The sequence below is a fragment of the Mus caroli genome, unplaced genomic scaffold (genome assembly GCF_978045245.1).
Source record: "Mus caroli unplaced genomic scaffold, Mus_caroli_1 scaffold_10, whole genome shotgun sequence".
Lineage (NCBI taxonomy): Eukaryota > Metazoa > Chordata > Mammalia > Rodentia > Muridae > Mus > Mus caroli.
In genome coordinates this window covers 114,265,610-114,289,556 of record NW_028227265.1, presented here as the reverse complement: position 1 = coordinate 114,289,556, position 23,947 = coordinate 114,265,610, and the positions used below count along the sequence as shown (strand labels likewise).

Genomic DNA, 23,947 nt, shown 5'->3' with positions numbered 1-23,947 from the left:
GTTACAAGCAGTCTTGTGGGAAACAAGGAGATGGATGGCTAATCATAGGCAGCTCCTAGCTCATTCTAGGACCCGTTTTAGTCCTGAGCATAGACACATCCTGTGCAGAAGGAGTTCTACCTACCCTAGCAAAGGCTTCTCTGGGAAGCCAGATTCTTCTCCAGAGAGGCCACCAACAATCTAATCAGGCCATATCAGCCAGGGCCTGGGACTTACCAAGAGTGGGGAATCTTGAGACTATAAAGGACCTCTCAATGCACCTACCTTATCCAGGTGAGATGTCCCCAGTCAGCTTGAAGGATAGAGAATACCAGCACTTCTGGTCTAATGTCATGTGGAGCCTGCAGGAGAAATCTAAACCCATGTCAGGGTGATCTCTCTGATGTTGCCACTGCTTTTGAGACATCCCTGCTCCTTGTAAGTAATGAGTCCCCCATACTCCAGTTAGTCACCCCAGTAAATACTCATTGGTTCACCAAGTTGAACAAGGGTGGAGCCATTGCTTTTATCTGTCATGTTTTGTCTCTCCAGGAAGTCTGTCTCACAAGAGCCTCCCCTGAGTCAGGTCTAGAGATAGTGTCAATCGTCTAATGAAGGCCCCTCCCCTCCTGCCATAGCATACTGGTGAAAGATAACACATTAGCCAAGGAGGAAACATAACTGGATAAGTGCTGTGAAGAAAAGAAAGGTAGAGAGAAGGGAGGCTGGTGGCACAGAGGGTGCGATTATGAGCCAACCACCTTTGCCACACAGCCAATCAAATAGAATAGAATCAGATAGAATATCCCAGCTGGAATCCCCAGCTGTCTTCCAGCTGACCCTTCTGCGATCTCCATTTATAGGATGCTGAACCTTGGGGCCATGTCCCTCCATACCGGACACAGCACACAAGACAGACCAGAGAGGCAGCCCACGTCCTGATCCCCCACCTTGCCTGCCTTGGACTGTTTTTAACATATGAAATATGGAATATGTTTTTATTTCTCAAACCATACACCTAGGAATTGGGATGGGGAGGGTGGTGGGAGGTTTTAAGGCTATAAATGTTGAGAAATATATTGAAATGTTCCCCACCCATCACTAATCATGAACAGCATTTATTTCCAGTCCTAATTTGTGTATTCTTATTCCTTCGCAAGAATTCTATCGGGCAGAATCGCTGTAGGCCTGACCTCTACTTAGTAATTTCCTGCCTGCTCAGTGGTTATAAAACATTTTTCCACTGGGCATGGACGATTCAGAACAATCTTTGTCCCCACGTCCACAGTCCTACGTAACCTCTACATCGTAACAAATGTCAGGGTGATGCTTTCCCATCTCCCAGAAAGACTTTCCGTGGGCAGGTTTACTTCTGGCTTTGGGGGATCTGGATTAACCCTCAAGGATACCTGGGAGAAAGGTCTGAAAGCAAAGTGGCTGTTAAAGGCGGAGATGCCATTTTAGGCGTGTTTCCTTTCCCTTTTCTGGACACACAACTGAAAATTTTCAAAAGTCCCAATCAGCTTTTCAAATTCCTCCTCCCATGATACACACACACACACACACACACACACACACACACACACACACCACTCTGACTAGTAGTTCAGTGGACTCTGTTTTGAGCAAATCCGCTATGACCACCCAGTGACTAACCCATTTCTCTTCAGAACAAACCCATTGTGTCTTACAGCCGTTAGGAGGCTGTGACAGCATGCAAATCTGGCACAGACCGCGAGACTGCCCCCTAAGAACCTGTCTGTTCCTCCTGCCCCCTGTCCCCGCCTTCACCCCAACCCTACTAGCAACTTGGTAACTGACTGGGAAGAAAAGCATCCTGTCTTGGGGCCCCAAGCCGGAAGCCTCCCCAACCCGGTCCCGGGCAGGGGAAGGGGCGGGCACAGGCAGCAGCAGCTCAGAAGATGCACGCGGGGCTCCTGGGGCTCTCTGCCCTGCTGCAGGCGGCCGAGCAAAGCGCGCGTGAGTGAGGCGCAGCCCGCGAGTGCTCACCCCTCCAATACCCTACTCCAACCCAGTGTGCGGGGCACATCTACCACCGCTGTGCCTCCTCCTCCGGCAGGCAGGCAGGCAGGCAGCAAACACTGCGCTGGCGCACGCACAGTGGATCCCCCGTTCTAGCCTGCAGAGCACTCCCTGTGTGATCCCCTCACCATGCATGATTTCCTCCACCCAGTTAGACTTCCCTCCATGCATGGATCCTCCCCATACTCCAAACCCGGAGTCCTGAGTCCCTTCTCTCTCCTCCCGCTGGTGCTCTGCAAAGAGCTGCGTGAGGAGGCTACTTTGGAGCGCCAGCACTTGGTGAGGCGCCCCGAACACCCGGGCTCCGGGCTGAGGTGGCATGCGATCCAAGAGCTGGGAGAGGTGGAGGGGTGGGATCCCAAAGGGCACTGGTTACCCTTTCGAGATTGTGACACAGCAGAACCCTGGTTTGCTGAAGACAAGGGTCCGGTGGGTAGCGGAGATGAAGCAAGATGGCCATAGTTTTCGCGCCTTTCGAGTTTGAATTTGTAACCCTTTCAGTGCTGGCATAGAGTGCCTCCGCCCACTTCTGCCACTCTCCTACAAGGCCCGGTCCCTGGGGAAACTCCACCATCCGGATCCAACAAGGTTCCGCGTCCCTTCTTGGACATGGTATCTCTGAAATTTATCTCTGATTTACAGAATAATCCCTGCAGATTTCCGTCCCCGACACCCACTCAGAATCCCAAAGGGCACTAGTTTAGGCCCTGCAGAGACTAGAAAGTACACTGCTGCCCAAAGTGGCCTAGTCCCCTAGCTTTCTAACAGGAAAAGAATGAATGTTTAGCAGGAAGCTTGTCAGTGCACTGAACATAACCTGGGACTGAGAAAGGAATAGTGGCCATTCTCTTCCCATACCTACTGGGTTCCCGACTGTGCCTCCGAGCAGTGAGGTTTGTGGCTGCTGATCTACATTCCTTGGTAATTCTAGAAAACTCAGGACAATGGTAGTGTGAAACGGTCCCTGAGTACCCTCCACAATCCCCCTCAGTAATCAGTAATACCAACACAGCTTCTCGCTGACATCCGAGGTTATATAGCTGGAGCCTGGCCTGATGGCAATGAAGAGGTTGGGGGCGGATGAACATGGTGAGTTCTAGACCTAACTAGGCTGCAGAAAGAGTTTAAAGCTAGCCTGAGCAACTTAGCAGAATATTGTCTCGAAATAAACAGAAAAGTGGACTCGGGGATAGTAGAGGCCTTACCTAGCACAGGAACTGCCCTGAGTTCAATCCCTACAAACACAAAACAAAAGAAAATCCAAAGCCAGCCTCACACAGAACCAGCTATGACTAAAGTCCAGCACATGCAGCCCTGGTTGGCTGTAACCGTGTGGTGACTCCAGGTCACTCCGGGTTGTTGGATCCCCCAGGTACTTAGCACATATGCGGTGTAACCCCACAGACATACCACTACCATTGTGCCTGTCTTATTGCTAGCAGGCCCTGTGGGCTCCTTGCTAATGGTAAGGATGCTGTGCTGGTTATGTTGAGACCTGGGTTCCTTTGAGGTTTTGTTTTGTTTTGTTTTGTTTAATGATCTGTTGGACAGAACAGACGTAAGAAAGATCACAGTTCCTAGGGATAAGAGGCAGGGCATACTGAGTGGGGCCATATGGAAAGACTCAGTTGATCAGGAGCCAGAACCTCTGCTGGAACTTCATCAGACAAGACAGGCTGACCATGGTGAATGGATTTGGAGGACTTGTTTTCTATGGATACTTTTTTATGAGCTTTGGGCTACAGATAGGTCCCTAGTCACTTGGTCCTTGACCTTGGATAGACTAAGGCAGAGAAATAGCATTTCCTAGGGTACATGGCTCTAAAACAGAAGCTCTAAGTTGGATAGAGTGCATATCCCAGGCACATTCTTGGAAGAACACTGTGCTGTCTGTGGCAGAAAGGCTTCAGGCTGTCAGAGCACCGTAACATACAGAAGACACATGTATATGAAACATTGCCTAACTCTGTCATTTCAACACCCCTCATCTTGTCTTTACCCCAGGCCTCTGCTCCATAGTTTACTACTTTGCCACGGGTCGTCTCCTCTGGGGGTGGCTGGCCCTTTCTGTCCTCCTGCCCGGCTTCTTGGTCCAGGCCCTGAGCTTTCTGTGGTTCCGAGCAGATGGGCATCAGGGTCACTGGTGGCTGGCAGTACTGCATCTTCTGCAGCTTGGCGTCTGGAAGCGGTAAGAACGCCCACCTCCCTTCCCTCTGATGCAGTGGAAAAATTCCCCTATCCATACACACTCTGACCTTAAAGCCAGGGATCTTCAGGGCCACAGCCCTGTCTGACATTGGCATCCTAACACATACCTAGCGTCTGAGGCTCCTCTTCACTGTACCAATGACCTTTCGATGCTTTTTCTTGTCTTTAGCCAGATTCTACATCACTGCTGTTTCCACCCCTTAATGAACCTCTGGATCCACATAAATCAGCTTGCTTAAAGTGTTCCATCTGACAACTGCTACCTTGGTCCATGAAGGGGGCACAGACTTAATTGACCACAAGCTAGACAGTAAAGCCCACGTGATAACATTTGTTTTATGCATCTGTGGCAAGAAGAAGTGACCTGAGAGCCAGAGTCAGTGGTGGTTTGGTTTGGTTTGGTTTGGTTTGGTTTGGTTTGGTTTGTTCTTCTTTTCTTTGTATAAAAGGTTGCCAGGTATGGACCTGGTGTAGGTGGCTTCCCTGTGCCCACAGTGTCTCCAGAGGTGACAGGGTATTGCCACCTGGAGACAGGAAACTGTGCATTTGCAGACACAGCACACTCCCACTCCCAGCTGCCCCATAACCCTGGAGAGTTGAGAGGACTTTTCTAAAGGGGGAAGAAATAAGGAACCAGACAGGTGAAGCCGGCGACTCAAGTGCTTACTAAATCACAGATGGTCAAGGTTTGAAGGGCATCCAAGGAACCATTGCCAAGTGCTGCTGTCTGTCCTGGGCACTTACGTCTTCTTTCTCTACCCAGGTTGGACTTGGATCAGAGTAGAAAGTGCTTCCAGGGAAACATGAAGTGACTGCCTCTTCTTCATGTTCCCTTCCAGCAGACCCTTGTCACATAGATGCATCAAAAACACGTGTGTTACACCAGTTGATCCTAAGTTGGGCCTTCCTGTCTGAGGTCTGTGCTCTTGTAAAACAAGAGGGCTGGCACTGGCAGGGGGAGGAGTCGTCTCATAGAATTTGAGACTGCAGCCTTCTTGGAGCAGAACCTACTCTCTAAGCCCTCCTTTGCCTGGCCTTGTATAAAGGCAGAGGGCTCACTGGTTGATAGCTAGCTAGCTGCTGTATATGGTGAGACCTCAAAGACAATGGTGTATCAAACTAGTGAAATAGCTTCAACGTAAACAAGCATTTTATAGCTCAAAAGCAGAATTCAAAGTAGCCTTTAGAAAGAAGCATCCTTAACTATTCACAGGTAAATCTGTCTTCTCGGGCTCTGTAGAGACCCTGGGGACCTTATAAGCCTTCAGGGAAGTGGTGTCAAAGACTGGTCCAGATTATGATATTTGACAGTGAACCCCCTGTCCTCTCAATATCACTACTAAGTGATGGCACGGTTTCTGGTACCTATTTAGAAATTAATCTGGATAAATGAAAGACAAGTGCAATTCAAAAATTGGGAGAAAGAAAAAGCCATAAATAGCTAATTGAGAAAAAAAAATTCAGGTGATTAAAAACTAATGTATATAGCCTTTATTCCCATCCCTTAAGATAAAAAGTCAGGCAGATCTCTGTGAGGTAGAGGCCAACCTGTGCTACATAGTTAGCTCCAAGCCACTCAGGACTACATAATGAGACACATGTGCCTCAAAATTATTATTATTGTTGGTATAGTTATCAATTTATTATTTAATGTAAGTATATTTATTATTTATAATAATTTTATTTTATGTTTTATTTATTATATTATATATTTTATAATAATACAATAAATCAATGTAATAAATACATTATTAATATATAATTGTTGATGATAATAATGTGAGAGCTAGAGCCATGGCTCAGGGATAGAGAGCACAAACTATGTTAAGCTCCCAGAACCCACATAAGATGGCTTACGACTGCCTCTAACTACAGGTCCAGAGGATCTGGTGCCCTCTTTTGTCTTCCATAGGTGCACATATGTATGCGTGCACACACATACATACACATAGAGGCAGGCACACACATAAATAAAAATAAGTCTGCACTTTAAAATTAACGTATAATTTTTAAAAGAGAGGATTGAGGGAAAGTAAGTCTAGATTTCCAGGAAGAGATAACGTTGCACATCCGAAGAGAAACCCAGATTGTGCAGGTCGTAGAACTTAGAGCAGAGTCTTAGCTCTTAGCTTCCTGGCAGCCCAAGGAAGCCTATCTGACACCCCCTCCACAGTGTTTCAGAGACTGCTATGAGCCCAGCTACAGTCTGCCCCCTCAACAGAAAACACTGGAAGTTGAAAGTGATGAATTCCTTTCACGCTCTGAAAGTGTCTCTCACAAACAGAACCAGGCAATAAGCCATCCCTGCAGATCACCTTTGGTTTGGTTTGGTTTGGTTTGGTTGGTTTGGTTTGGTTTGGTTTGGTTTGGTTTGGTTTGGTTTGGTTTGGTTTTATTGCAGTTTGCCAAAGGCACCTGTAGGGGGAGCCAGAACAACTGTGTTTGTACAACCTCGACCTTTATCAAAATGAAACCCATTAACTGACTCCATAATGAAATGCAGACAATGAGCTAGCAACAGAAAAAAAATCAATAAAACGCAAACCCCCTTGAGGTGAAACCGCTTATAAAAAATGCAAGGGCTGAAGACATAAATGGATTCTGGTTTTAATTCCAAAGAACACAAACTATAATGTTAAGTCTACTGTTCAAGAGAACCTGGTGGTAGTTACAATTCATTTTACACCATGGCCATTCTTTTTTTCATCTGAGCCCTTTGTTTCCACTCTAACACAGCATGTACTTGTGCCTCTTTCTTTTTAAAGAGCCCACATATCTATTTAGAAATTCACCTGAACGGAGGGGAGACTCACAGCATGCATCTGAGCGTGGCAGCTTTTCTTTAGTGAAGAGAAAGTTGAGACAAACTTTAAGAGCCTATAAGGCCAGCTTGACACATAGGTGCAGGTTCAATGTTTTTAACGCAGGTAAAAGCTCTTGCCTGGTGGGTGGAGGGAGAGAGCCAACTCCCAAAAGCTGTCCTCTGACTGCCATTGCACACCAACAAGAGTGTACACACACACACACACACTCCATAAATAAATAAATAAATAAATAAATAAATAAATAAATAAGCAAGCAAATGAAGTACAGCTGTGCTCAAACCTTGCACTGCTGACTGTCTCAACGCTAACGACACATTAACGTTAATGTTAAAATGGCCAATGTTAATGTTTAAAACATGAGCAGAAGAATCACTTGCTCCCTAAGCTGTGAGCCCAGGAGAGACGATTCTAGTTGTGGTGGACCTGGGTGACGTTTTTCTTAGCCTGGTAAAATCTGAGAAGCATAATTCCAAAGACCTGTCCGGTATGGCGATTGTGCTTCCAGGCTTCCATGTAGATGTATGTTGTTTGTACTGCAGCTAAGACTCTTGGTCATCGCTGACAGGGGCTCACATGGAGTACACTGACGAGCTGCAGACACACCTAATTAAGTCTAGTGTCTGAGACGAACTTGGGAACAGCTGAAGGCAGCAGTGTCATCAGGAAGGGCCTGGAACAAAGGGGCAGGCAGACCAGGCCTTATAAAGATGGTAACAGGAACAGTTGGCACAATCAAAAACCCAGGATGGTTGGAAAGAGATGGGGGCCTGAGGCACAGCAGCATCCAGAAGAGAAATCTGGTGCCTTTCAGGACTTCAGAAACAAGCTTCTACAGCTCCCATCTTATTCCAGATCCCCAGGGAGCTCCCCTACCCCTATCCCACCCCTACCCCATCCTACTCCCCTAGCTCCCCACCCCCTGCAGCTGCCTTCTATCCTCAGCCTGAGTTCCTCTCTCTGCCTGACCACACAGCATTACAATGCCACTCCTGTTGCGGTAAATTTCCAATCTAAATATGCCCCGGCAATGAAAACACAACTCAATTAATATGAATGCAAGCCGTGCGCCTAGATTGGGCAGATTTACCACTACACTACCATCTTCCACATATAAGAGATCCCTTATAACTTGTGGTTTCTCCAGGCCTCTCGCTCGCTCTCTCTCCCCTCCTCCTTTCTCCCAAAACCCTCAGCTCTATCTTTCCCTCTTTCCCCACCCAACACCAGCTCTAACCTTTATTTATAAATTAAGGTGGGAAGCAGATTTACAGGAAATCACCTGAGTGCTGACTTATTCCTTGTTCAAAGCCACTTACAGGAGAAAAGAATTAACTTCAAATACAATTAGCCCCAGGGCTATCTGCAACACACTCATTCCCAGCCATGGGCCCCATTCCGACTCCACTGTCCTATCCCACTAATCTCTCATATGCCCTTTCCCAACTCAGCTTCACATCCACAGCTTCCCCGTTCTCTCCAGGATGCACTCACTGGCCACCTTGGCCTCTCCAATGAGGAGTCTGCTACACATACACACACACAGACTACTATTCTGATTCCCAGTTAAGTGGTTCCCAGATAGAACCACCCTGCCTCCTTGCTGTAGAGGGAGGATGTTGGTGGGTGAAAGTAAAACCTTACCCCTGTAGGCCCTCAAAGCCCACAGTGACCCTGGGGGCAGCTGGTGTGGTTATTCAGGCTCTTGTGAAGAGTGCCCCATACCACTTCCTAGTTGACTTTCACATGATGAGAGTATCAAAACAAAGTGCCTACTGTGTGCTTGTGGAAACATAGACGAGGGCATGCTCTGGTCTCTTTCTAAGTTTTGATTCTTGTTGCACACTGAAAAGGTCACCTCATTGTGCCTAAGCTAACGTGACCCTATGGCCCTGCCCAGCCCACAGGCCCCTGCTTTCTAGCTGTCCTTCTCACAACCCAGCAACCTCTTGTTCCCCATGTGCCATGTGTCTGCACTTGACTTTGAGAACACTCCATGCTTTTTCAAACTTGCTGCCCTTACCGCCAACCACTTCACTGCCTAACTCACTTTTTAGTGATATCATTTTCCTTGGGGTGACTAGTTCTGACTGGGAGAGGGGGGAAGGATTATCTACACCACCTCTAGCCACTTCCTATCCACTTGACCATGCCATTTGCATGGTCATGAATACTAATTTACAACCATTTGCCTCTGTCCATGAGTCCTGGTTTATAACCAAAAGCCCCAGATCCTTCCAAGGTGTGAGGGAAGGCTCCGCAGCTCCTCACATTCCTCATTTCTAAAAACAAAATTTGTATTCTCCCCTGTCAATCAAGCAGCTGCTGGCAGGTGTCTTTCTGTTACATGTTAGCATTGTCACAACCAAAAGCTTAAGCTTGAAGTCTCAGAGCCATCTATAAGCCCCTCTCCACCCTGCTCTCCATACTCCAACATTCCCTTCATTCATTCATTCCCTTCTATACCCAACACTTCTATCTCACTCAAACCTTCAGTACTTACTGCTTAAGTATAGTATAGTAAAGTAAGAAAGTACAGCTTTCTTCCAGTTGTTCATGTCTACTGTGCACACATACACCTATACATGCATATATATGTATATGTGTGTGTGTGTACACACATATATATATATTACTTGTATATGTATAATACATGTGTGGACATATGCACTGTAATATGCACTGCATGTGCACCTGTAGCTGTGTAAACCTACATATATATGCATATGCACTGAGTTTGCATATGCTGTACACAGGCATATGTTTGCACACTGCATATATATGTGTATGAGCATACATTTACACATGCATTCACTAATACACAACACAAATGCATATATTTATTTCCTATCTCAAACACAGCATACATAATTCTTTGAATTTCAGTTTTCCAGAGAAAAAAAGCCAACTTTCATGGGCTGAAACTGAGAACTTTAGTGTGCTTCAATAGGATCATATCACCCCTAGATTCCCCCATCTTGCCCCACCCATCTGGGTCTCTTGCCAGCCTCTGGTGAGGATCCTAGACCCATTTTCCCCAGCTGTTCCTAGAGGGTTCCAGGCTTAGGGTACTGGAAGTTCTACACTCTAAGGACAAAGGTGAGGGCTCCCTCATCTCTGTGCTCTAAAGAGATGATTACCCACAGTGCCTTGCAGTAGATCTCTATTAAAGGGGTTCATTCCCTTTCCACAAAGATCTGGGGTGAGGACACTGGTCAAGATTTCCTGCAAGCCTCATCAGGCCCAGCCTAGGTTCCTTAGCCCTGCAATAACTTCAGTCTTCCCACCCCTGGCCCTTCCAACCTTGGGGAAAATCGACTAGTGGCAGCCTGCTGAACACTTGAAATACGAAGCTTGGACTCAGAGCTTAGCAACAGCCTAACTGGTGACCCCAGAGCACACTGTAGGCACAGATAAGCATTCTTAAAAATGTCTCATATCTCCATAGGAAAGGTTGGTGTGGAAGCCAGAGTAGCCAGCTTCGTGGTCCATGTCATAATGTCTTTGCTTTCTGTAGGCACTGGGACTCTGTGGCAACAGCTCTGTGGAAGGGAAAGGAGGCTCCCAGCTGGGGACAGCTGCACCTGCAGGAGGCTGACCTGTCAGCCCTACGGCTCCTGGAGGCTCTGCTGCAGACAGGGCCCCACCTGCTGCTTCAGGCTTACGTGTTCCTAGCCTCTGACTTCACAGACATTGTGCCAGGTAGGTGCCTTTCACCATGATCTCATACCATCTGCTTCCAATAACAGGAACATGTCCGGAACATGTGCCAGACCTCGTAGGACCTGGTGTCCTCTCAAGATTTCTCCTATTTGGGAGATTTAGGGAAAATCCATTTCTCACTGACCCAAATGATGGTTACAGCTGGCTTTTGCTGGGATCATGAGTTCAGAGAGAGCTGGTTTCTTGGGCATAAAGTATCTAAAGTCAATCATAAGACAGAAATTGGGCAGAGCAGAGATAACCTTGAAAACTACCTTGGGAAGCCCACATGTCCATCTCTCTTGGGTCTACTCCTATTGCAGCAGACCTGACACCTGAAAGCCCCACAGAAAGCATAGCTCAGTCTCCTGAAGATAATGTCCCCAGCTCCCATTCCAGCCGGGATGCCCCATTACTTCCTCTCCTCTTCCTCCCTCCTCCTTCCCCCTCTCCTTCCTCTCCTCCTTCCCTCTTTCCTTTGTTTTATTGTTTCCTTGATTTGGTTCGGTTGTCAAGACAGGGTCTCTCTGTGCAACTGGCTATCTTGGAACTCATTATGTAGATGAGTCTGGCCTTGAACTCAAAGAGATCCTCCTGCCTCTGCCTCCTGAGTGCTGGGATTAAAAGTGTGCACGGCCATGCCCAGCTCCTCTCCCCTCTAAGTATCCAAACTTACACCAGAAGATCTAAGTGTTTAGCTGTGGTTGCGTACTCTACCATTCTTTCATCAAACTTCTTCATGTGGGGAATACATACTTGTAATAAACTGTGTCCAGGGGTCCTGTAGGACATCCATTTAATCATAGTTTAGACCTAGGCCTTCGAAGCTCAAGGGCTGGGACATTTTAAACGGGCATCCAGAGAGAGGAAGAGCATCTAGGGCCCTAGGCAGACATTTCCAGCCTCCCTCATTTCCATGGAAACATATGTTCTTACACTGTTGTTAAGTTACCCACCACCAAGGGAATCGGTCCATGGTACATTGCCACTGGGCTAGTTTTTGATTAAGAAGTTGGATGCTCTCAGAAAGGGATGGGGAGTGGGGTGCATCTGTGTGTGTGCTTCAGAGCCTGTAGTGAGCTCTGTCTATTCAATCTTCTAGGAATCAGTGCCCTATTCTCCTGGTCTTCACTGTCCTGGGCTCTAGTGTCATACAACCGTTTCCTGGGCATCATGAAGCCAGGTCACCATACCATGCTATGGGCTGCTCTCTTGTGCCAGCAGCTCTGGAGGATGGGCATGCTGGGTGCTCGTGTGCTAAGCCTGGTTCTGTTCTGCAGAGTTTACCATGTTTGGGTTTTGGTGGTTGGAGGTAAGTGGGGCTTCCACTCTATTCATAAAGCCTTAACAGTAACTATACATGGTCCTCTGTCCCAGATCTATTGCTGGTTGGGTTTGGCAGAGAGTTTTACGGAGATGGTAGAAAAGCAGGTCTCTGTGTTTCCAAGAGAGTTCAGCAGGCTGGATGTACAGATGTGGCCCCTCTCTTTAGCACAGTAACCTGGACTCACCTTTGTTGTTTTTCTTTTTTTCTTTTTTTTTTTTTTTCAAGACAGGGTTTCTCTGTGTAGCCCTGGCCGACCTGGAACTCACTCTGTAGACCAGGCTGGCCTTGAACTGGACTCACCTTTGTAATGACAGTTCCAAGAAAGAGGAAGTAGAAATGTCCAGTCCTCTTAAACCTAGAACAGCCACAGCATGGCTTCTGCTACGCTCTGTTAGTCTAACCATTCTTGGCAGCCCTAACCCATGAACATAGAGGTCCAGAGTCTAATTCCCATGAGTGTGCATCCAACGCAAGGGGTTGTAGTGAATGCTGGCCCTTTGGATATACCACCACAGAAATGTCAGCTAAAGCTGGACCCACAGTCCTCAGAAGATTATTGTAGATCACAAGCCCTTCCCATAGAAAGTTGATGCTCATACAGGAAAGGGCGTGGATCTCACTGCCCTGGCTGCACAGAGAGAGGTCCAGGTTCCAGCTGATCCAGTGCAAAACTGTGAAGTATATCTGATGCTGTTCAGAACCTCCATAAGCACCCCATTTGCTTTGGTTATGGAGCACTGTCTTTGCTTCACACAGGAAAGCTCTCCTGAACCCCAGCCTTCTCAGAGCCAGCGGCTCAGATATGAATGTGATGACCAAGAGTCTGTCTAGCCCTTCAGACTCCTGAATGGGGCCTGTGTGTCCTTGCCAAGGACAGCAGTGTCCTCTGGTCATCAGTGAATACACTCTGCAAGAAGGAACAGTGTACTCTTGTTTTAAAAGAACCAAGAACACTGAGAAATAGCTGGCCCATGGACCAAGAGCAAACATTTAATACAATTATTGGCAGAAAAGAACATTATTTTGGGGGGAGAAAAAAAAAGCTTGTGTTTTTACAGAGAAATTAACGACATTTTATTAGGCATTTTAAAATTCAACTTGTGATCCAGAATGAGGCTATTCATCTTAAAATATAAGACTAAAACTTGTAACTGGTCCACACAGAGTTCTCTTTGGGTCTGGAGGGTTGGGGTTTGTAGATGAACAGTGTAAAAAGGGTAGAGAGTTTTATAACTGCTTCCTTAAGTGCTTGCTGGAAACAGAAGAGTATCCATCCATACGCAGGGTCTTATGGGTGACACAGAAGCCAGTCTGTTCTCTTAGCTCCAAACTAGGTTAAAAGCCCCCTGTGAGGCTCAGAGAGATAAGACTTGCAAAGACGGAATGAGTGGTTTGTCTGTGCCCCTTGGTTCTCCTCTTGATTCTCACCTCTTCCCATCTCCTCACTGAACACTGAATTCTATCCCTTCCTCCCTCCAGGTGCTCACTGGCTAGTGATGACCTTCTGGCTCGTAGCCCAGCAGAGCGACATTGTAGAGAGCACCTGCCACTGGAGGCTGTTCAATCTGCTGGTGGGGGCCGTGTTCATCCTCTGCTACATCAATTTCTGGGACAGCCCTTCCAGAAGCAGGGTGGCCAGCTTCTACTTGGCAAGTGGCAATGGTGGTTTTCTTTAAGCTTGGCTTTCACATTGCCGGCTGCATGTTTGATGGGGAGGTGCACATATGGGAGTGTGTGCCTGAACATCTATTAAAGAAGGGATATTAGGCACTGGGGAATCAGCTCAGTGGGTAAGAGAACTTACTAGGCATGCATGAAGATCTGAGTTCAAATCCCTGGCAACTAAATGCATTTGACCTCAGCCCTAGGGGCAGACGCAGGCAGATCCCAAGACCTTACTAGCCAGCCTTGCCAAAATGTCGAGCTTCCAGTTTTGTGAAAGACCCTGCCTCAGGCAATAAGGGAGAGGGATAATGGAAAGCACTGGATCTTCTACATGTCTACACACTGTGTGTACATGCCCTGCATGCAACACACACACACACACACACACACACAGGAATAGCCTAACATAAGGAGAAGTTATAAACAGTGATGACACAGGTTGAAAATAGCCTAACAATTATCAGGAGCTTCAGGTGCAGCCAACTCCACAGACATCATTAGCAGATGCACTTAGGGACTTTTCCAAAGTGGAGAGTCCCAGGCCCTTCCCCTGAGACAACTTCAGGCGGCATTGCTGGCCCACCTTTAACAATTGCAATGCATGGCCTCACCTTCTTTTTTTTTTTTTTTTTTTTTGAGGTGGTTACAGCTCTGGAAAGTGTGGCTTCACCCATTCACCCATGAGGGGTTGGTTCATCTCAGCATACACACAACCTAAGAAGTACGTTAGAAATGAACTCAAGGCCAGCATGTAGCTCTTGGTAGCTACAGATATACAAAGGAATGCACCCATTGCTGTCAAGAGTCCCAGAGAAATAGAGAGCCTCTGAGGCCAAGACTCCACCTTAAAAGAGGCTTGGAGGCATCTCAGGCAAAGCTACAGTAGTAGCATAGGAACCACAGAGCACTAGGGGGTCAATGTGGTGCTGCCAGGGAGACAAAGGCAGAGACTAGTGTAAGGAGAGGTAACGTCTGGTCTGTAGCGATACAACTGAACTCTGATTTATACCGAGGTGATGGGAAAGTTTAGAAGGGAAAGGAGAGAGCAGGGTGAGGGAAGTATGAGGGTTGAGTCATAGAAATGGAGATGTGTAGAAATGGAGGGAGGGGGCTGGTGAGATGGCTCAGTGGGTAAGAGCACCCAACTGCTCTTCCGAAGGTCCGGAGTTCAAATCCCAGCAACCACATGGTGGCTCACAACCATCCGTAACGAGATCTGACTCCCTCTTCTGGAGTTTCTGAAGACAGCTACAGTGTACTTACATATAATAAATAAAATAAATCTTTAAAAAAAAAATGGAGGGAGGGAGGGTAGTTGATTGACTGTCTCATCTGGTGTGTTAACTGGAGTTGTCCAGAGCAGGAACAGATGGCGGGTATCTCTATGAGTGGCAGGAGACATGGGTCTCTTGAGTTAAAGAGTAAGTGCTCGCAAGCTGGGAGAATGACCTCCTTGAATGTTTGTATTTCAAAGCGATGTTCTCAGGTCCTTGAGGTGGGTCGTTGTGAGGGTGGGGAAGGAGATGGATAAGAACAGTGAGGGCCCTAGTTATCTCTCATCGTGTTTCCACCTGGCAGCTGTGATTCCTCGGGCAGGAAGTTCAAGGGGCTGACATTTCACCCCAGGAATGTAGCCTTGGGCTGTTAGATCAGTGCCAGATCTGCCAGCCATCTTAGTGTGGGCTGCATAGACACACTTGTGCCAAAGCTCAGTCTATTGTCCTGTGTCTGTGACTCTGGGGATGTTCCCATGAATGACATCAGCAAGCCTTCCTGGGTAGAAACATTCCCCCTGGAGCCTTGCTTCTGCTCGGTGGAGACTCTTTGGTTTGTGAACCCCAGCAGGTACCAGGGACAGGAGGGAAGAGGTGCAGATAGCAGGCCCCCAGGTATGGTGACTCTCTCTTGTCCCCACAGGTTATGCTGCTGGAGAACTCCATACTCTTACTACTGGCAACTGACTTCCTGCAGGGAGCACCAGGGACCAGCCTGTGGACTGTGGTGGGGGTCTTGTTTGGATTTCTGATTGGTAAGACCTACTGAGCCTCCTTAGCCACACTTCCTTTCCAACTTGTATTTGTATTTTATGTTTATTGTTTTTATTTTCAAGTGTGTGCACATATGGTATAATATACGTATGTATGGTATATATGCATGGATGTGCATATATTGGTATGTGTAGGGATGCTCATGTGTGGTGTGTATGTAGATGCCCTTGCATGTGGAGGCCTGCAGCTGATGTCAGATGTCTTCCTTAACCACTTTCCACTTAATGAGTCAGGGGTTCTCACTGAACCCACAGCTCACTAATCCCTGATCGTCTTGCATATAAGAACAACAATTGTTTTGTTGTTGGTTTTTTGTTTGTTTGTTTGTTTGTTTGTTTTTTCCTTATTTAGGAGCCTAGTACTGGCTGTTGCTAGGTAACTGTTGGGCGGAGTCTAGAGGAAATGCTAACAGGACGTGGAACAGGTTAGGGGCAGTGGGCAGGGGATGGGACCCATGCTGCAGGTAAGTGCCCTAAGACTCTGAGCTTAGCTTTGTAGACCTGACTAGACTGATGGGGGCCTCAAAGAAAGGTAGGAGCAGCCACGTCTTTCCAAAATGCTGCCCATACATTGAGTGGCCGATTTCTAAGCAGCATGCTTGCAAGTGAATGGCCAGTCAAACAGCGAGGTGTCCAGGCAAGAGCTATTCCGCCACCTACAAAGTGGCCTCTGTCTAGTCATCTTCCTGCAGAGAGGGGATCCATTGGGATATGATGTGACAGTCCTCACAGCTGAGAGACCTAACCACTTCGTTCACAGGTGGTATGACCCAGTCCAGTAAACAGGATAGGAGGAAGTAAAACTGCCCTGTCATCTTAGAAAGGGCTGGGCTGTGTCATGCTGCTCCATTGCCCAACAGCAGGTGGCACTGGACACATCTCTGACTTTCTTTGGTCCCCTGGGAATCTCCAGCAGGAAAGGGAGAGTATGTCAAAAGACAGAACAGGAACAACCAAACTGTGAGTCAGTCCTTAAACTCGGGCATTATAGGAAATTATATTTAATACATGTTTAAAGTCATATCATCATATGTTATTGACAGACATGATGGTTTGTTTCTATAACTCCAGTGCTTAGGAGGCAGAGGCAAGAGCATTGTTGTGAGTTCTAAGCCATCATGGCCTACATAGTAAGTTTGTGGCAAGCCTGGGCTAAGAAGAAAAACCCTATTTAAAAAAAAAAAAAGTCCAGAAACAGATCATGGGTAGAGAGAGTGCTTGTTTAGCATTCAAGAAGCCCCAGGTTTCATGCCCAACACTATTATAAATGAACCGTACAAGCAGTGCTATCCAAACACTTAGCTGAGACAGGAGGATTGACTCAGGTTTGAGACCAGCCTGGGCTATGGATCAAGGCTTCATCTCAAAAAAACAAGGACTTTTTAAAGAAAATTAATAGAAGCTGGAGAGGTGTCTCAGTGGTTAAGAACACTGGCTACTCTTCCAGAGGACCTGGGTCTTCCGGTGATGGCTTACACTGGTCTGTAATTCCTGCTCCAGGGAATTTGATGGCCTCTTCAGAGCACCAAGCAGACCTGTGGTACACCGATATACATGCAGGCAAAACACACATACACATAAAGTAATATTTTTTTAAAAGAACTATAGTATCAAGAACACAGACTTGAGATAGTTCTTGCCCAAATCCGGGCTCCCCGTTTCCTTCTTTCACTGGACAAACGTGTATTGAGTGCCTACTACACAGCAGCCTGGAGCTACAGCCAAGAATCCAGCAGGTGGCAGGATCCTACAGCAAATCAGCACACCCGGTGCCTCTGGCCATGGCAGATCCCGCTGCCTAACTGGTGCCCGGGGTGCACAGGGTAGTGTAGGGTAGCATCCTCTGGCTTGCTGTTCTTTCCTGACCTTGCTGGGATTTGTTTGCCAAAGATGAGTGACTGCATATTGCTTGGGCTCAGTGAGAATCCAAGGCATAGAAGCTAGTATGTGAGCTATGTTCAATGCAGACAGGACTGCTGGTCCTTGTCCCCACTTCTGATTTTACCACAAACCAGTGCCCTGCCCAGGGTCTGCTCTTGTCCCCAGAGTCACTAAGGGTCTGGGGGCACTGTCCTTTGGGCTCTTCCTAGGGTCTGTCATGCTGCCATCTCCTGGTGCCTTCAGCCCCCGTCCTCACACTTAGTTCCCATCTTCTACTCGCCTAATGAACACCCCTGAACACAGGCACTTTCTCCAGTGCAACAGGAAACTGGAAACAACGTGGGTGGCTTACTGGAATGCTCTGGTAAAGAGATTATTGCAGCAGTCAACACTTCTGATCGACACAAATGAAACTGACAACAATGTGATTAAGCTGTTTGTGCACAGAGGAAGTGCTGTTGTTGTTGTTCATGGAAATGCCCCGACAAGGCTCTGAGGAGCATGAGTGACCTCTGCTTCGGGCTCTTGTTTTTGAGGTCGCTTTCTTACCTCCTGCCTGCCCCGGCTTTGGCATCTTTCCACACTGTGCTGGTGGTGGGATTCTGAAAGATTTTGGAAGATCTCTACCATGCCTCTGGTGCTCACTCGCATGCATGCACAAATCTGCAAGTGACGCCAAGCGGTCAATGGAAGATGCCCTCCAGGAAGATAGCTGAGAAACTCAAAAGGAGCGAAGCCATGGTGTACAGTTTCAAAACATTCGTAGCTGGTAGATGCTGGGCCCTCTTTAAAATCTTGACCCCTTGATAGGGTCAGTTCTGAAGTCTCAGAACCTTGTTGTTGGTCAACATTATATTGTTCCATTCAAAGTAGCCACTGAACCTGTCACTCGCAGCAGGATGTGGGGTGTCCTAGAACATAACTTCATGCTATCCCTTTTGTGGTCTTTGTTGTCTTGTTTCAGGGTGTGCATCGTTGGTTGTTTATTACAGCTTACTACACCCTAAGTCCTCAGACATCCAGCAGAGCTTCATGAGGAAATGCTGTGGCCCCATCGAGGATAACAAAGCTGAATCAGAACCTTCTCCCAGGGCCATGGTTCCCACAGGGGAGACGCCAGACAGCTCAAGCTGGTGCCAAGAGGAAAGCTATGAGCTAACAAGCCTAGATAAGGCCCCCAGCCCAGAGCAGAACACTGCGGAGGTGGGGCTCGGGGAGCAGAGATCTGGGGAGTCCTCTTTCTTCAACCACCACCACTGGCTGTTGCTGAAACTTGCTCTCAAGACAGGAAGTGTATCTAAGATCAACGCAGCCCTCGGAGGTGACAGCCCTGGCTGCTCCTGTGTCCCTGTGCTGGGGTCGAGTCAACACTGTGATCTGCAGAGGAAACCCCTGTTTTCCCATCAAGACCTCCCATCCTCTCCCTGTGACCCTTTGACCTTGGAGAAAGGGTCTGAGTACGTAGGGGCTCCGAAAGCAGAGATGGAGTCATTGGAAACTTCAAGCTATCTCTCCTTTGCCAGCGAGCTTGAGGACAATGCAACAACCCAGAAACCACCAGCTACCCAGGAGGACAGTCCAAAGCTGGCTGGTTCCAAGGCTGACCTTACAGCTCAGGGGAAGGAGACAGATGGTCCCCTGCAGGGGAAGGAAGGACAGGAGAGCACAACACTGTATTTCAGTGCCGCCATGGACAGAACCACATCCCACCAAAGAGGCAGCCCAGTAGTTCTGCGGATATCCCACTCAGGGACTCTGGTAGAGAGCGGATCTGGGCAGCCTGCACTACCTCAGGCAGTCACTAAGCCCTTTCCTGTTACCGTGGCCGATATTAGTCCCATTCCAGGTAGAAACTTCTGCCCCAGTGCAGGGCTCCCTGGAAGAGCCCCAGATAGTTCAGAGTGTGAGGCGTGGAAGGACGCGGCAGGGGACCCGAGTATGCAGAGCGCATTGCCGAAGATGAGGCTGAAGGCAGCTGAAGAGCCCTGCTTCACATCTACCCCTAAGTCGGAGTCCATCCAAAGGGACTACAGCTGCAGGGACAGGGTGAGACAGGAGATGAGCTTTTTCATCTGACCCTAGCCGTGGTGGAATAAGACAGCAGGTCAATACATCAGACTGGCCGCTCAGCATCATGGGAAGAGAAATCCCACACGCGATGCCTGTGTTCTTCTACTTCTGGCCTCAATCTACATACCTGAAAAGATGAAGGGACAGGATTGGATGATGTCTAACCCCACTCCCCCGTACGCATCACACATGGCACATGATGCACAGCAAAACTCACAGGCAGTGGGGAGAAGCGAAGGGGCCTCCGGGTCCCTTTCCGAGCTGCTTGAACCCTACCTAGTGTGTCTCTTCGCAGCTTCCAAAAAATGCAAAGGAAAGAGTCCAGTTGCATCCTGGGTCCTTTATAATTAACCGTTCCTCACATTGGATGGATATTAATCACTTTAAAAAAATTGTCTCCAAGGTCCCTTGAGGCAACCCATATAGCTGTCTGCAACCATTGTATACCAAAGCCCCACGGGGAAAGGGACTTGGCCAGCTTAATCAAATGCACTATTAATCACCTTTTTAAAAACTGCTTTTGGGACTGAAGAGATGGCCCCGCAGTTAAGATCCTGCTCCTCCGGAGGACCCAGGTTCAATTAATTCCCAGTATTTCTTTGGTAACTCATGACTACCTGTAACTTCAGTGCCGGGGAGACAACAGTCATCTCCTGGCCTCTGTGCACACGGCACACCCGTGATTCATAGTCATCTAGGCAGGCAAAATATCCCTACACCTAATAATTTTAAAAATAAAATTGTGTTTCCCAGATGCATTAGTGTTAGTATCTAATTATTAGAGAACACAAACTCTTTCCGAATGTAGATGGAAACTCTATGTTCAGAGTCAGCCTGACTGAAAATGTGGGCAACATTTTGAGTTCAGATCCCTTTGGCAGGACCAAAGCAACACGTAGGGACAGAGGTTGGTTGGTTGGTTGGTTGGTTGGTTGGTTGGTTCAGTTTGGTTGTTTTATGATGGAATCTCCATCTTCTCCCTCTGCCATCTAGATATCCTTCCTGCAAACCAACCAGAGGCTCTTCGTCAGCTTTAGAACCAATTTACTTCATTTCCACAGTTGTTTTTTTTTTTTTAATTCCACCCAATGTATGACAAGGTGGTCAGCAGTGTCGCTTTCTCAGATGCCTGACTCCTTTCTAACTCTTTCCCAGAAGGCATCCTTTGTTGGTTGGTTTTTCCTATCACTTCTCATAGTTTTCCTTCCCAACTAGTTAAGGAAGCCTATGGGAAGCATATGGTAGGGTGAGTGGTTTACCCTCTCCCAACACGTCTAGGTTCAGAGGCAGTCAGCAGGCATGAAGAAGTGTGGTACTGCTTAGATCAGCCTCAGACAGTGAGGAAGGTGTACCGTGTCTGCTGCAAGCCTTCAGGTCATCGGCATCCTTGTTGCAAGCACACGAGCCAATCAGAGATAGCAGGAGGCTGTTGTGACACATGCATAACCAAGATGGGAAGTAAGGAGAGTTTGTTACAAGCATGAAATCAGTACATTATAGTCACTGTGGCTCTATAGGGTCAGGCTCCTGCTCTACCCAGGCCTGCCACCTCCAACCAGAGGAGATCAGTGTGAGATCATCTTTCTGCTTCCTAACAGACCCCACTTCCCATCCTTCCTACAGTTTCAACTCCAGCACTGCCTTATTCTTCCAAGCTGACCTGGGCTGCACTTCATGTCACTTTACCTCTTGTCGGTGATCTCTTCCTACACTTTAGGCTTCCATTGACACAGACACACACTCACACACATATTCTCTCCCTCTCCCTCTCCCTCTCCCTCTCCCTCTCCCTCTCCCTCTCCCTCTCCCTCTCCCTCTCCCTCTCCCTCTCCCTCTCCCTCTCCCTCTCCCTCTCCCTCTCCCTCTCTCACACAGACACTAAAGCTTGTTAAGGTACCATCTCACCTTTGAGCTCTAACTCCTAGGTCCAACAAGGGGGGACTATATAGGAATGAGGAATGAACTAACCATCCCTCATAAATGCTGTACAGAATGCAGCTTCTGTGTGGATCCTGGTGAAAAGGAATCCCATGTTACCAGGAAAGTAGGGAGGAGACGGAGAATGGGGGAGTAGAGAGAAGACGAGAAATAGAGGAAAGAGAATTTGTTCTTTCTTTACAAACTTCTCGCTTCTCAGACAAGCTGGAAAACTAGATAGTGTCTTCCATGGTTAATCCTGATACCCTTAGCATAAGGGGCACTAAGACCTTGCCACTCCAGGTCTGTTTTGTGCTGTCCACTAAACGCTGGCCAGCTGTGCCAAGGAGCTACACAAGGAAGAAATTTAGTGTGTGGCCATGGGACTCAAGAAAAACAAATGACACTTTCCCCCATTTCCCTCTGAGACTGGCTGCCATCTTACAGGACTCAAAGGTTTCTCTAGAAAGGACAAACTTTATCTCCCTCCTCGGGGCTAATGTAAACCACCAAGAAACACTCCAGGAGTGAATTTAGGACTTTTAAGAAATTGCCCCATAATAGACAAAGTTGTCTCTGTGTAAAACTAGGTGATGCAAGAAGAAGCCCTTAGGCAGAAAGGTAGAAGCAACATCAAGGATTAGAAAACCCAGCTCAGTGGCTTTTTGAGTGTTTGGCTTTGATGAGTGAATGGGCAGTGGGCGGGGGACTCTTGGGTCTCTTCTGGGAAATACTGTTCTGCAGTTAGACACTGTAAGTCTCATCTGTGGGAAGGCAGCTCCAAGAGGAAAAGCCATGGCAGAGAAACAAATGCCACTATGCACTTTGTGAGAAAGGAGCACCATGGTGTCTGAAGAATCACATGATCTTACTTCTTGCCTTGCTTGACAAGGTTTCCAAGTGGCCTTGCCTCGTGCCCTATACAATGGTATTGCCCAACTAGAAAATGCCTGCAAACTTCAGACCAGCTCCTAGAGACCCAAAACTACACTCTTCCCTCAGAACATTCATGGTGACTAAACAGTTGTCCGCTTACCGCTTCCTGGATCACAACCCAAATAGTAGCCCTTTCAGAGAAAACAAGCCATCACTCTTCCCATGTCTACACCACAATGCAGGCTTTGCCCTGTCTTCACTAGGCTAGAGTGGATCTGAGACAGATAGGTTTCGCACATGCCCAGGAAGAGACATAGAGCTGACCATAGAATCTCTTAGAAGCCCAATGTCATATGACTGCAACCCAGATAGGAAAAGCAGAATCAAGCCTGCACCATCTTGCCTGTGCCCTTCAGGCTTAGAAGGAGAAGAGGGTCCATCACTTTTCTCATAAGCATCCTTCCTCCTGGTGATGAGAAGCCCCACTATGGCCTTCTCTTCCCTCTATATAAGAGCTACTGGGAGGGTCAGCCAAGCCTGCAGCTGAGCCCTCTCCTAGATTCTCCCTTGCCTTCATCCACCCATGACTTATCCTGTCTTACAGCTATTCACACTCAGATGTTTGGCCTCCTCCACATTTCCCTGCTACTTCTATAAGCAGAGTCTCTGCACCTCTTAGATTGGCATCATGAGAAGGGGGAACTGGACCTGTGGGTCATGTCTGCCTCACTCCATTCCACCCAGACCTCAGCAGAGGCAGCCATTACCCAGAAGTCCAAAATAGTCCACGGGGAATCTACATCTGCTATTGGCGCTGCCTGGTGTCTAGTTTTCCTAGTCTACCTCACCTTCCCCAAGAAAGGGATACCTCGTGTGTCTGAAGACTACAGACTACACTGAACAAACATCTTCCCTGTCCAGCCTATCAAAAGACAGGAGAACCTAGAGCTCTCAGACCTGCAGGAAATTAGAGTTGTTTTCTGTAAATGTTGCTAAAACGAGCTCCCAAGGAAAGCTATTTTGCCCTGCTGTCTGCCCCTTATGACCCCTGGGCTGATGAATGGCCATGGTTGGCACTCGGCAGCCACTTCCTATGTGGAATTTAACTTGGAAGTTCCCTTAACAACTCCAGGAATAAAACTTCTAGGTTTTGGTCCAGACAGTCACCCCTCCTCTAGTACCTTTGTAAAAAGCTGCTGTTGTGGCAACAGAGTTTCTAAAACCAAGAAGGGACAGGAACATGGGTTAGTTTTTGCCACCTGAAGAATGAGGCACAGGCCAGATGTGAGTCTCAACAGTTGACCCTCAATATCTTGAGTTGCCAATGATGACAGGAGCCAAAATGCAAGGGACCTGGCAGAAAGAAACCACAGAATGGCCACCCTGCTCCCTCTCATGAAAGGACCACAT

The 23,947-nt window shown here is 47.7% G+C and overlaps 1 protein-coding gene and 1 pseudogene across 2 annotated transcripts; one reads left to right on the top strand and one right to left on the bottom strand.

Moving 5' to 3' along the window:
- Positions 1 to 1,901: 1,901 nt before the first annotated feature.
- On the top strand, positions 1,902 to 19,750 carry Xkr5 (XK related 5). Of its 2 annotated transcripts, none has more exons than XM_021170715.2 (7): positions 1,902 to 1,959; positions 4,027 to 4,210; positions 10,570 to 10,754; positions 11,857 to 12,066; positions 13,561 to 13,730; positions 15,664 to 15,775; positions 18,639 to 19,750. In XM_021170715.2, exons 1-7 carry the CDS (start codon positions 1,902 to 1,904, stop codon positions 19,748 to 19,750), a joined length of 2,031 nt encoding a protein of 676 aa, XP_021026374.1. The 2 variants fall into 2 exon arrangements, with proteins under 2 accessions (XP_021026374.1, XP_021026375.2); XM_021170716.2 differs by lacking the exon at positions 1,902 to 1,959 and adding an exon at positions 3,084 to 3,111.
- Positions 19,751 to 20,134: 384 nt separating this feature from the next.
- LOC115031785 (small nucleolar RNA SNORA70) lies at positions 20,135 to 20,237 on the bottom strand (annotated as a pseudogene).
- Positions 20,238 to 23,947: the final 3,710 nt, after the last annotated feature.

What these genes read in the sequence shown, in the direction of transcription:
- Xkr5 (XM_021170715.2), top strand. Translation starts at nt 1,902, where the DNA reads ATGCACGCGGGGCTCCTGGGGCTCTCTGCCCTGCTGCAGGCGGCCGAG. An exon ending in CAGCTTGGCGTCTGGAAGCG is followed by an intron (nt 4,211 to 10,569) that starts GTAAGAACGCCC and finishes TGCTTTCTGTAG; the next exon opens with GCACTGGGACTCTGTGGCAA. An exon ending in GGGTGGCCAGCTTCTACTTG is followed by an intron (nt 13,731 to 15,663) that starts GCAAGTGGCAAT and finishes TTGTCCCCACAG; the next exon opens with GTTATGCTGCTGGAGAACTC.